Genomic DNA, 13,148 nt, shown 5'->3' on the forward strand with positions numbered 1-13,148 from the left:
ATGTATGCACATCTCATTAAATGAAGCTTAGTTGCTCAGATTTTGAGAACACAAACATTTCGGAGGTACTCTGTGGTTGGTGAATGTTAGTGGTGTCACACTGACATCACATATTCTGTACGTATATGGAATAAGGACATAGACAATTCCAAATATACTTCATAATCTGTAACACTGCAAAGCTAAAAGAAAGTTTATGCAAAAATATAATCTATATCAGTACTGTCTTTGGATATAATGGAAATGCTAGATGCCCAGATTTATTTACAAATTATCTAGACATCTGTTGGAAGGCTCTCCAGTGCAGTATAGTAAATCTATAAAATGGACAAAGGTTTCATTTAGTGCCAAGTTTTAGGAAGGCCTCCAATTACTATTATAACTTAACTCAGTGGGTACATTGCACATTGGACATTTTTCCCTAGAAAAGGTCTGAGTGCTAATAGCATAACTTTTCATTTGAACATGAAAAGAAAATCCACTACTCATTACCAGAACTATGGATTAAATGTATTTTGTAATCGGCAATCTAGGTTTATTTTGAACGTTGCCATATATACACCAGTACGAGTCAGGTTTCTTCCCTTGCTTCTGTAACTCTTGGCTCCCTTTAGATGAGGGAACATCTAGCAAATAAATCATGGACAAACCAAGATGCAGAGGTAGTGACAGAATAGTGTTCAACTTTGAAGATGCCTGACTTCTCAATGTATATTCATGATGATGTCCCATGGTTTTTCATGCTTTGTAACTGATAAGCCACTGAAGAAATGTTTCTACCTCATAGAAAATGAATATTGCAGATCAGCAAAACAAAATAATGGCAGTTATTATGTAAAAGGGAAATGGAATTTAGGCCAGAAGGTGAACTGTTTAAAAAAAAAAAAAAAAAAAAAGGACAAATTTATTATTCAAAGATGTCAGCATGCAGTTGAAAACGGTGGAGAAGAGAAAGAGTAGCTGGAAAGCTCTCTGAACGAAAACTTTCACATTTATTTCTTTTCATGTGCATAGAAAATGGCAGTGAACCATCCCGCATGAGGTGCAGAACAGGACATGGAAAAATAAAGATATATCTCTGCAATGTCACAGAAAAAAAAAAAAGCGGCACTTAAACCACTGATTTAAAAAACAAGTGTTTTATTACCTTGAAAGGCTTTATTACCTTTAAATCCTTGCTAGAGTCCAGCATTTTAAAAATCTTTCTCAAATTCATCTCTGTATTTATATATCTATAGTTGGACATGGCACAATTTTTTCCTTTTTTTTTCTTTTACCGTGGCTGATGAGCATATACCCAGTGGCATTTTTTTCTTCTGTATTTACAATAAAATGAAGAAAATGTACATGATTCCAGGGGATACACAATCTCAATATCAAGTACAGCCGTAATACAAGAAAGGAATCCACCTTGATTCCTCAGTACAAACTAAAAGTTAAATTCTCTTTTTTTGAGACACAAAGTCTCAAGTCATCAGTATCCTACATACACATTGCCATCTGATTTTCTCCACCGCAAACCTTTTCTCAACATCACCCACACCTTCGACATGCTACCACATCTACGGATTAAAAAAAGATGACAACAATAAAAAAACCCCAGACAATAAAACGGACGAATGACGTTCTCACTACTTTCCAGCGCTGTCACACACCATCCAGCACACACTGCATGACTCCTTCTTCTGGTTAAACAAAAATCACATTCCATGTTCTCCTTCTTTGGCTCACGTTCTGCGTCTCCACCTGAACCGGCTGGCCCTTATACAAACAAGCGTGCTTTTCAAGAGGCTGATGGAAGGATGCTGTCTCTAGTATAGCGGAGTCCCCTATACCCAGGAATCGGGGGACCCTGGATACTGCTCCGCCCGGTACGAAGGCCTCCGCGTGGTCGAGTAGAAGTCCACGTAGTTGGCGGTGGACTTGAGCGCCTGCGGCTGCGACGAGGAGTAGTCCGCTGCAGGCGGGAAGTGGACGCCGTCCTCGAAGTAGGGGTCCTCGTAGCCTCGCGGAGACTGCAGGTACATTCTGTAGGTGTCGTGGTTGCGCCTGCTGGGCTCGTCTGCGTAGTACAGCTGGTGCTGGAGCAGAGAGAGCAGCACAGCACGTTACCAAGCGCTGCATATTTCATCTTAATCACACAGAGAAACTTTAGGAAATGGCAGTTTAATCAGACATCTCAAATTGGATAAGTTAGCTACACCGGGGAAATGAATTACTTAAAATATATTCAGTTATTAATGTTATACTTTCAGCATACTGTTGCAAATTATGTGTACTTAAACTGAATATACTTCACGAATGGTGGAAAAACTTTGTTAAAATGGGCCAATTTAACACCCAGCAAGTATGAAGTCACTTAGCACTATATGTAAAATATGGTGCTTCTTCATGTGAGAAGGAATGAACTGTATCCAATTGGAGACAGGCATGTATATGTATTAAAACAGTTTGCCCTGCTGCTCATTTATCGCCAGTTCTACAGAACCATCAATCCATCCTTCTTCAATAACCGCTGCTCAGGGTTGTGGTGAACCAGAGTCTGTCTCAGAAGCATCGGGCGCAAGGCTGACGGGGAGCACATCCTGGATGGGACACCGGTCCATCGCGGAACAGCCACTCACACACTACAGGCAATTAGGAGTCACCAATCCACCTGAACTGCTTGTCTTTGGACTGTGGGAGGAAACCGGAGCACCCACAGGCAACCCACACAGACACGGGGAGAACATGCAAACTTCACACAGACTGAGTGGGGACGGAACCCACGTCCTCTCGCACCACCCAGGCGCCGCTGTGAGACAGCAGCACTACTCGCTGTGCCACCGTGCCGCCTCTGCAGCGAGTAGTGCCAGTGGAGGCAATTTAACAAGATCTAAGGAAAATGATGAACCAGTGAATGCTGAGGGTGTTGTGTTTCCCTTGCTCTTGATTGACAGCTCTGAGGAAAAGCTGAGAGGTCCGATGAACCACCTCTACCCTCACCCCCCCCCCTCCCTTTCCGTCTGCGCTGTTCACATGACTGAACCCCTGGCACGCTTCGCTTGGCCCCGGAGGCCAGTCACACTCACTTAGGGCCACACAAAACTGATGCCAGTGATGCCGCTCCCCAACGGCTGTTTAGTCCAACCGGAATCACGTGCAAGGTCTCCTCGCGTTAGCGCAGAAGGGGGGAAGAAAAACACTGCACAGGTTTTTACCGCAGGCTAAACCCACGCCACGCTCCAAATTGTTCTTGCTCCTTACCTGTGCCCGCCTGGGTTCCTCTCTCGTTGGTGAGGAGTAGGATCCGATAAAAAACGGCGACGGCTTCCCAGACCCTGCGGAACACAAACCAGGTGACGTCTACAGCTTTAGCTTCTTTCGTGTTTGGAAAAGAAGTCAGCAAACCCTTAGATGTGTACCGCCTTGTTTGTTTTATATATAGGGTTAGCGCTCTGGTATGCAGGACAAATAAAACCAATATTACTAATACATGTGGTCCATGTGGGCTGGCAAGAGCACTCTATTGTTTTGCATGCCTGGGGGGTATTACTTTCCTTGGCAGACATTCAATGTGTCTGAACCCAGAAAACTATCTTCCAAATAATTGGCGCAACGAGTTTGACCGGTGCTGCTATCGGCAGCAGAAAGAATGCGGCCACTCAGGCCCCCGGTGCCCGTGGGAGGGCCGCGCATCTGGCCCGCGGTGGCCCTAGATCCCGGCCATAGTTGCTCTAGGGCCCAAACAACGCTGGCTTTGTGAAGGGTTTCCCAAAAGAACCGCCTGTAATATGAGTTCCCGGGTGAGCGAGTATGGCCAAGACCCAAATTGCTCACCCGCCCCACTTACGCGCAACAAAGGAATTCAAACCTTCTTGAACTTGGATGGCCATCTAAGCAATTCCGGACCCTGAATAAGACCGATAAAGTAAAAGAATGCATGAAATATGCGATGTTATTGTTTCTCCCTGAGACGGATGAGAGCAAAGAGCATGTGGGCAGGATTTACACTACCAGTCAAACGTCTGAGCACATATGAGCAATCTGGGCGGCACTTGAATGGGAGGAATCAGAAGTGTAAAAGGAAAGCAAACCACAGGTTTCCTACATCTCTGGGAACTGCTGCACAAGTGCTAGGAAGACAAGTCAGCTCATTTCTTGATCAAATTCATTAACTGAATGTGAAATGTGGGGGTGGGGGGGGGGGGAATAGTGTCTACGAAGCGCAGTCACACTTTTGCGTGGTACTAAACAGCAATTTTTTTCAACAAAGGTCTGTCTGAAACAGGACTTGACACTAGAGTTATTCCCTGTGTAGCGAAAGGTGACGTCTGTCTTACCTGTGTATTGGTATTTATTTACATTGCCATCCCCTTGGTACTTATAAAATTGCATAGCTGACTGTGTTCTTTGATAATTTGAGCGATGTTCTTTAATTCCCAACATGGCAGGAGACGAAGTTGCACTACCAGCTGGAGGACAGAGATGACAGAAATGTTTTGCGATGCTCATCAGTGACACGATTTGATCTCTCGGCCTTAAGCAATTAATCTTTTACCCCTACGTAATAAAAAAAAAAAAAGGATTATTAAATTAACGAGAACTTAATGAGCTCATTTTAACCGAGAAGTCCTGGTAAATGGATCTGTCAGAGCATTAAAAGACAACGTTTCCCACGTTCATCCAGAGCTCACCTGACTGGATAACAGGTGACATCTGTAAGGTGCTGGAGGGCAGGGCCGGCTGAGACTTATACTTGTCCCTCTCCAGTGTGGAGACGGGCGTGATGAAATGGTTCTGGTTCCACCCGTCCTGAAGCACGCGAGTAAAATAGGGTTCAGCATCCGCGGTCCGCAGAGAGCCGGACGCACGGCGCTGCCGCTCTACATCGGCACCTTCAAAGTCCTCACCTTTTTATAGATGGCTCGCAAGTCCCTGTACTGCCACAGCGTGTTCAGCACCTGAGCGGCAGCTTTTACTACCTTCATGGAGTACCTGACTCGGAAAGGGAGACAAACGGTGGAGGTCAGCGGAATCCCGGGAGACTCAGCACTGAGAGGACGAGCAGTAATGTGACCCAAGATAACAGTTGTTATTCTCGAAAATTTCAAATGTGGTTTATTTTACTTTAGGAAATGAAATAAGTGCAATACTTTCATACAGTAGAAAGAGAAATTCACACTAGACACGTATAGAAGGCTACTCCACTCCAGTGTGTTTCAGTGGAACGCAGGACATTTCAGTACACTGGCTCCTTGTGTTATGAATAGATGAGTCAGGAATTTTTTACATTGTTTTCATTTTTCAGGTTGATAAATTTACATTGCATGCACACAATATCAGTTCCTTGTCTAATACAGTGTGGCAGTGCCCTGGAACCTGTGGCAGAAGCACAGGGAGCGATGCAGGGTGCATCATGGATGGGACACCAGTCTCTCTCTCACACACGTAGATTTAAGGACTTATGGGCAATTTAGCCAGCAACTCATCTGAAATGCATATCTTTGGACGCTGCGAGGAAACCAGAGCACCATGAGGTAAACCGCAGAAACATGGGGAGAACATGCAAACTCCTCATGAACTGAGGAGAACGTAAACCCACAACACAGGAGCTGCGAAGCATCAGTGTCACCCCCCGTGGCGTAATGGCGACCTTAAACTTCCGTGTGTTGCGGAGCAAACGTGACTTGTGTTCATGTGCCCAGCCAATAGCAAAACTCAAGCGGGACAGAAGAGCAGGACCACCGTAAATATCACGAAGTGTGTCTTATTGACGACAGCTACAGCTCAAATTTTTAGAGAATTTAACCAGTTAATAAACTGAGGGACATCTGTAATATTAACCTTTTACTGATTTACTAACTCTGGAGTTACAAACACTACGAGGTGTTCAAAGATTTGCGTTTGTAAGCTGAGGAGCCAGTGCACGGAGTCTGAACACTTTGTACGCGATGGTTTCTCTGCAGAAACAGTGTACCGCGGCATCTGTTTTCCTGAAGAACTTAAAGTCCTCCGCAAATAAAGTAGCGCGCCGTCTTCGAGAGAACGGCATCGAGGGACCTTCTTGAGACGTGAACTTTTAAACGTCTCGTCACAAGTCTGGGCTCGTAAGAACCGCGTTGCCGCTTTTAGGCCTCCGTGCAGGCGGGACCCACCTCTCTCCCCTGCCCTTGGTGATGCTGACCAGCTTCTCGATGCCTCCGGTGTCGGCCAGCGCTTTGGCGTTTTCCATGTTCTTGCTGGTGACCTCGTGCAGGGTGCAGCAGATGGCCGCCACCGTCTCATCTGAGAGGAGGGTGGTGTTTCCCCCCGGGAGCCGGTTCACCAGGTCCCTCATGGCGTACTTGCCTGGGGCCGAGGGCAGAGGAGCCGTTACGGAACGCGTGATGTACCCGGCCAGCTTCTGAAAAGACCACCCCTCGAGGACGCAGCAGTCGCACCCGGAGCGAGATCGAACCCACACGTGTGGCCATGAGCCTTCTCGCCTCATCCGGGCCTGCACGGCGCACTCCTCTTAAACCAGCCCCATAAGCCCAGCTCCACGCCAACAACGCTGCCATCTTTTCTACGCGACAGCCTTTGTGGTGAGCATCATTCTGCCGTTCCTACGGAAATCAAAGCGCTCATTATTTCCCCTGCGGTTGCCAGGAAACCGGTTTTTATTGGAAGGACACTGAGCAAGTGAAGCAGACAGGACTGCGACGTTCTGGTCGGATAACCACCGGTTCATTCGGAGTGTAAACTTCAAGGAGATCTTTCTCTAAGAATTCAGTCTCTTTTTCAGTTTTTTGTGAAGAGATGGAAACGCGGAGGGCTTCTTCTGTGGCACCGATGCCGAACACAGCTTTTCTGGACTGCCAGGATCGCGTCGGCTCCCCTAGCTGCCTTAAGCAGATAAACTTTTGCTTTGGTCATGTTCATTAATCACTAGTCTCAGTAGGTAAGTGTGAGTAACTCTAGATGCTGGACCACAGTGCGATCACACCGGTCATCCGTATTTATTTTTGGCGTCTTGCATCAGTTTATCCCAGAATAACTGTATCGTATTGTAATTAAGCGAGCACGACGTTTGTTAAGCAGTTAAATCTTTGAGAGGCTCACACCCTCGGAGCAGAAACATCCCGAGCACTCCGGCACCAGCAGCGTGTCCCTGTGGTGTAGAAGGTGCTTCTCATTCCAACAGGGCTCTCACCGATGAGCTCCTTGTTCCTGACATCCAGGGCCATGTTCCTGAGCGCCGTGGCTACGGAACACACCACCCTGTCGTTGTCCATCCGCAGCAGCTCCACCAGGATGGGCAGCCCCTTCTCCTTGCGCACAGCTGCCCGGATGTAGGCTGCAAACTGGAGAGCAAGAAGGAACGTGAGCGGTTCAACCGGGTACGCTTAGAGGAGCCGCACTGCCGGTTGCAAACCAGGGTCATTTATAAAGGCTGGATCGAGGAGCGCTGGACTCCACGTGTCTGAGGGTTTCGGCCGTCTCCGCGGGGACACTCTGGGTAAAGCTCCCGGAGAGGACGCACGGGGCCAGCGTGCGCTGCGGCATCGCGGGATGCCGCAAGCGCTCTCGGTGCCTAATCCGAGCGTGAAGACACGCCACGGACTGTGTGTTGACAGAGCGGTAGCGCTACAGACGCAGTACAAAACACCGAACACGTAACAACGCGTGACTAATTTTTCAGACAATCCATTTTCAACCGTTCTCCAGCAGAAGGAAATTCCATATTTATGGATCCTCTCTCGGCTTGGTAAAAACCCGCCAAAACTTCACACGTAACAAGGATAAGCTGTGTGGCACACACACAAACACACATATCTGTGCATTACCACTTTGTTTCGTATCAGACGGTCTGATCCAAAGCAACTTGCGCAGCGTACGGAGCGCATGTCGGAAACACAGCATTGTCTGTTGAAGCGACTGAGAATTAATACTCCGTGCCTTATTCTATACTGCGGACACAAGTCCTCAAGTACGTAGTCACCCACACGGGCTCCGTTCTGGGCTGAAACAGCCACGGAACTCGTACCCGTGGCCTGCAGCTAGAGTTTGTGGCGTGCGTTTACCTTCCAGTTGCCCGCGGAGAGGTTCTGCAGCGACCCCGCCGACCCCTCCAGCGTGGCCGGGTTCGAGCTCTCCGCCAGCAGCGTCAGGTAGGGCTTCACCACGGCTGGGTGCCACAGCATTTCCGCCCCCTTCGGCGACTTGGAGAACCCGGGGATGGGGCCCACGCCGTCCCACTGCGGCCAGGGACACGTGTGGTCGGCGGAGCGGAGAGCGTCAAATAGGTCAGAGGACAAGTTTTTATCTCTCCTGGACCTTCTAACCAGCCCAACAAATGTATTTTCATGTAACAAAAGAGAGCTCTGGCGCTAACCTAGAGGAAAAACAATGGAGAAGGCCAAGCCCAATAAATGGAGCCTCATAACACTGAAAGTCTACTGGATTTTTATGCATTAAATTACTCGCGGGAAAAAATGAACTTGAACACATTTTAGACAAGCAGTCTAATCTTAATCTAGCAGAAGCTACTGCCTATATTTGCAAAGCCTATCTTCTATTGGGAGATAAGATGAGAAGACTGGGAGGGAATAATAAAAAGACAAAGAGGTAGAAATAAAGCAGAGGACGGTATGGTGGCCCTTCATGCTGGCCTATTAAGTAACATTTAAGATGTTTATGGAGAAGCTGCTATTGTCTGGCCCCCTTGGCCTTGCGTCTGTATCAAAGAGGCTGAAGGCTCAGCGAACGAAGTGCGTACACGTGGTCCTCCGCACGCTGCATCCTCCACGCTCTCGGGGGGCATGACGGAAGGGCGACGCACCTGGTCGTCCTGCGAGCTCTTCTTCTTCTTCTTCTTCTTCCTGCCCCAACAGCTCGACTCCACGTCCCTGCTGGGGGACTCGCTGCCGAGCAGCCCGTCCAACTCCTGCGCCCCCAGCAGGCGGGACTGGGGCATCTCCAGCTCCAGGCGGTAAGAGAGGTTCCTCAGAGTGCAAATGCAGTTCTCCACAATCTGGGGGGTACAGAAGAGAAGCGCTGACGACACAGAGCCTCCGAGGAGCAGCGAAAAGCGTCTCCTCAACCGAAAAAGCGCGAGCGGCATGTGAGCCGTTAGCGTTGGGAGCAGAGCTGATGAACCGGCTACGGGATGCACGCAGAGAGGATTCAAGCTGTTTAGGCGTCTGTGCTTTGGGGGGAAATTTGAGTTTAAACAAATTGTTTTAATTACACACTGTAATTGAGAGTGCTTCTGTGCCACCATGTGCAGTTCAAAATTCATTAAAAGGGACACTGCTTCAAATCCATGAGAATGTCTGCCAGCGTATCAGAGGAACACAGCTTGTCATCATAAGAAGCCGCTGAATGTCTTCGTTTCAGTCTCAAACTATTATTTCATTCTTTCGCTGATTTTCTTAGAGGCCGCTTGCAGTACAATATTTTATATGCAGTTACGGGACCTCTGGATAAGTACCTTGCTCAGTGGTACTAGAGCAGAGCCCCTTCAGGGACTTGAGTCAACAACCTTCAGGTTACAAGTCGTCAGCTACTGTGCTCCCTGCCTCCTGCATTTGGGCCCGTTTATGCATATGAAGATGTTAAAGGGAAGGAATAATAACGGAATGCAGAAGTCTTTTGGTAGCGATGCTGTGAGTGAAAAAGACGAGGAAAAAGTGCACATATGGCCAGTGGGGGACGCACCTTGCTGTCAAAGTCAGAGGTGTTGACGCAGGCCTTGATGACGTGGAGCAGGGAGTCCACCAGCCCCTCGCAGCAACGCATCTGCTTCCTTGCCTCCTCGCCTGCCGAGCTCAGGTTCCTGGGCGCCGTGGAAACGAGACGGGTTCAACGTAATGTTAATAAAGTCTAAAATAGAAACCCACAGGCCAGAAGCCATGAGGCACCACCGCTAGCTGGCGCACCAGAACTACGTCATCTCTAAAATCCTTCTTATCCTTCTCCTTGTGCATCATGAAGGAGGATGGTTTAACCATGCTGAACACAACTGATTCACGGCTTCAGTATGAGCACAGAAACACGGGTTCTGAAAGCCTTCGCCCGAGATCCTTCGACGGAAATGCCGCCAAATGCTGCTTGCTGGTAGGTGGTTTACCAGTGCGGCCTTATCAATAATGGATGAGAGTCCTGCTGGGACTGCCCAGTGTCATTACAGGGGCTCCGGTGGGTAAATGACAGTGTAATCGCGTACGCTTTGTAAGTGCAGCAGAGTATCTGAGCCTCGTCTCTGTGTTCGCTGACATCAAACACAGCAGAGTCAACACTGCGGGGAAAAGGCGTAACTGTTACTGTCCAGAACTATTAGGCTCACTAAGTGGGGCACAAAGCAGGCCGAGTGCGAAACCGGTGACTGTACGGCGACAGCCCACACCTTTTCGTGTCATGTGGTAGGAAAAAAAAAAAGAACATGTATAGAAAATACAGGTATAATATAGTGAGCTAAGCATCGGACACCTAAATTTCGCAATATTGCAACTCTCTCCTGTGTGGCCTTCCTGCTAATGCCATCAAACCTCTGCAGCTTCTACAGAATGCTGCTGCACGAGTTGTTTGATTTGCCAAAGCACTCCCATGTATCTCCTCTATTCATTTCTCTGCACTGGCTTCCTATAGCTGCCCGAATCAAATTCAAAACCCTTATTACTGTGTACAAATGCATCAATAGAACTTCTCCCGGCTATTTACAGGACTTGATCAACCGCTACACCCCAGCCAGGCCCCATCACTCATCTACTTCTGCTCGCTTGGTGGTCCCACGCATGAAAGGCAAAGCTCGGAGGTTCTCGGTTCTGGGTCCGTTGTGGTGGAATGACCTTCCCCTGTCACTCAGAACTGCAGAAACTGTCTATTTTCAAGAAGGGTCCAAAAACCCACCTTTTCCAGATCCACTTCGCCCAAGATCTCTCCAGCTCATTTATGGTGTAACTGTTCATGCATCGTAACTCCATAAGCATCCCTAGATACAACCTTTATTCAGCCATTACTCTAGCATTGTACTTGCTCATTTGTGTATCTTATATTTAAAAAATAAAAAAAAAAAACATTCGTGGGAGGGTATCAGGATTTGTCTATCCTGTGTCCCATCACCTACTCGAACGATGAACCTCGGTGCAGCAAGTGGTAGGGAAGAAACAGGTTTGCTTGAGACTCATGTCTGCAGCTATGTCTCCTCTTAATGTAATACATAATTGTACTTTTGCTGAGATGTACGTCGCTTTGGACAAAAGCGTCTGCTAAATGAATAAATGTAAATATACAAAAAAGAACAACAGTTTGAAGTACATATATGAAAATATACGTCAGAGACGTCACAGGTAAACATAACCATCGCAGCTGATACGTGAAAATTTTAGTGCCATTTTCAAATGATGTATGCAAATATGTTTCCTTCCCGGCACCAGACATTTGTCTTCCACAGGAGGCCGTCTCGCGTTACACTCGGTGGGCTGAGAAGACCGGCCAGCAGGCTGCAGACACTGGGCGAAGCGGACGGAGCCCCCGCTGCGAGTTATTGTCGGAACGCAAATGATCGCGGCGAACGTGGAGGGTACGAGTGGCTGTGCCATGGCACACGAACAAAGAGAATTACAAATGCTCGTTTGGGACAAGGTGTTCACCATCTGAGAGGCCCACGCACGTTCTGTCGAACTTCAACGTGATGGGGAGGTCTAAGACGACTCGAAAAACAGGACGATCGGCAGAGAACGATAACGAAGTCCAGGAAATACCGTGCACTACGACACCGAGGAACTGTCACGTATGTAAGCAGTAAACGTCACGTGAATGTGAGCGCATAATCTAAGCGGCGTTCCGTGCCGAGGATATTTCCTGAGATCGCTGCGATGAAGCGACCTGCGAACGCTCACAATCCTGCCAGTTGAGTGTTTGAAACAATAGCGTGTGGAACCAATACACACAGCCACAGGGTGGCACCACCACCACACGCCACTGTTTCACAGGCTCGTCTGGACTCCCTCCCTCCCTCCTTCCTTCCTTCCTTCCTTCCTTCCTTCCGTACCTGAGGCAGCCAGTGGTGTTGCGCAGGACCAGCGAGGAGTGGAACTTGAGCTTGTGCTCGTCGTCGAATCCCGAGCTGCTCCACCCCGAGTGGGGGATGATCACAGTGTTGGTCAGAGTGCTTAAGGCGTCCCGGATGATTGTCATTTTCACCGCGTCGCAAGAGGAGAGGTTCCACAGCACCCCTGCGGAGACACATGGAGGATGAGGGGCTTCTCCTGTACAGAGAGGGCTCTGAACCCGTGCTGCCCGCTGTCACACGCTGTTAGGTCTGGCCTCGGAGCCTGCAAGGACCACAGGATTACGACACACACACACACACACACACACACACACACACACACACACACACACACAGAGTTGACAAGGACGACATGGAACAGATTTTTTCCAGACAGAAACATATAGCAGAGGGCAAAGTGTACAAATGCACTGCTTTTTACATCGACGGAAAGAACCGCAGCCTCTCACTTCGATTCCCTTATTAGTAACGTTCGTCGCGTGATGTACGTTGAGCTACAAGGCAGCATCTGCCGTGGATTAGGGAGCGCGGCAGCTCGTTTAATTAGATCACCGATAATAGAGGGCTGAGGCTCTAAGAGGATTTCCTGCAGGCGGTAACCTTGGGAAGCGCAGCAACGTGTGCCGGGAGAGCGGCGCCTACATCTCAGGCAGCAGACGCAGCGACAGAGGGAATCGCCTCTCGAGGGCGAGTGACACTGCGGAGCCAGGCGAAGAGAACGGTTTATGTGAGAGAGAGAGAGAGAGAGAGAGCGCGTGTGTGTGTGTGTGTGTTCTAGTCGCTTCCCAACACTCGTCCTCCGACTCATCCTTCCTTAAACCCAGCGCACCAGAGAGGGAGCCATTTCCTGTTCCTCTGCATCACGGCAAGGGGGCTTCATACAAGGTGTCCTCTAGAAATGACCGTGCGAGTGGGGCGGCGGTCTGGCCTCACAGGCATGACCGCTCACACGCTAGAAACACACCAGAATTGCGGGGTTCGGAGGAACCAGTAGGTTCCAGTGTAACGTTCCTGCGAACGTGAGAGAGAAGCCAGCTGTCGGACCGCGTTCCGCAGCAGAGCCACTGACCCCGAGGACGCACGGTGCAGGGTTTGTTTTCCTTTAGCGTAC

General features: G+C 48.8%; 1 protein-coding gene across 4 annotated transcripts in view; it reads right to left on the reverse strand.

Annotated features, from left to right (window-relative positions):
• Positions 1 to 947: 947 nt before the first annotated feature.
• The window catches only part of pkp4 (plakophilin 4), an 86,679-nt gene continuing 74,478 nt past the window's right edge, over positions 948 to 13,148 (reverse strand). For all 4 annotated transcript variants that reach the window (XM_029256732.1, XM_029256730.1, XM_029256731.1 and 1 more), the window contains 11 exons: positions 12,017 to 12,200; positions 9,682 to 9,799; positions 8,804 to 8,995; positions 8,046 to 8,219; positions 7,175 to 7,325; positions 6,138 to 6,330; positions 4,893 to 4,977; positions 4,677 to 4,794; positions 4,323 to 4,454; positions 3,247 to 3,320; positions 948 to 2,081 (listed from right to left, as the gene is read on the reverse strand). In XM_029256732.1, the coding sequence (XP_029112565.1) occupies positions 1,830 to 2,081; positions 3,247 to 3,320; positions 4,323 to 4,454; positions 4,677 to 4,794; positions 4,893 to 4,977; positions 6,138 to 6,330; positions 7,175 to 7,325; positions 8,046 to 8,219; positions 8,804 to 8,995; positions 9,682 to 9,799; positions 12,017 to 12,200 (1,673 nt within the window). In that variant the 3' untranslated portion in view covers positions 948 to 1,829. The remainder of the gene's footprint in view (positions 2,082 to 3,246; positions 3,321 to 4,322; positions 4,455 to 4,676; positions 4,795 to 4,892; positions 4,978 to 6,137; positions 6,331 to 7,174; positions 7,326 to 8,045; positions 8,220 to 8,803; positions 8,996 to 9,681; positions 9,800 to 12,016; positions 12,201 to 13,148) is intronic.

The sequence above is a fragment of the Scleropages formosus genome, chromosome 12 (assembly GCF_900964775.1).
Source record: "Scleropages formosus chromosome 12, fSclFor1.1, whole genome shotgun sequence".
In the NCBI taxonomy this organism is placed as follows: domain Eukaryota; kingdom Metazoa; phylum Chordata; class Actinopteri; order Osteoglossiformes; family Osteoglossidae; genus Scleropages; species Scleropages formosus.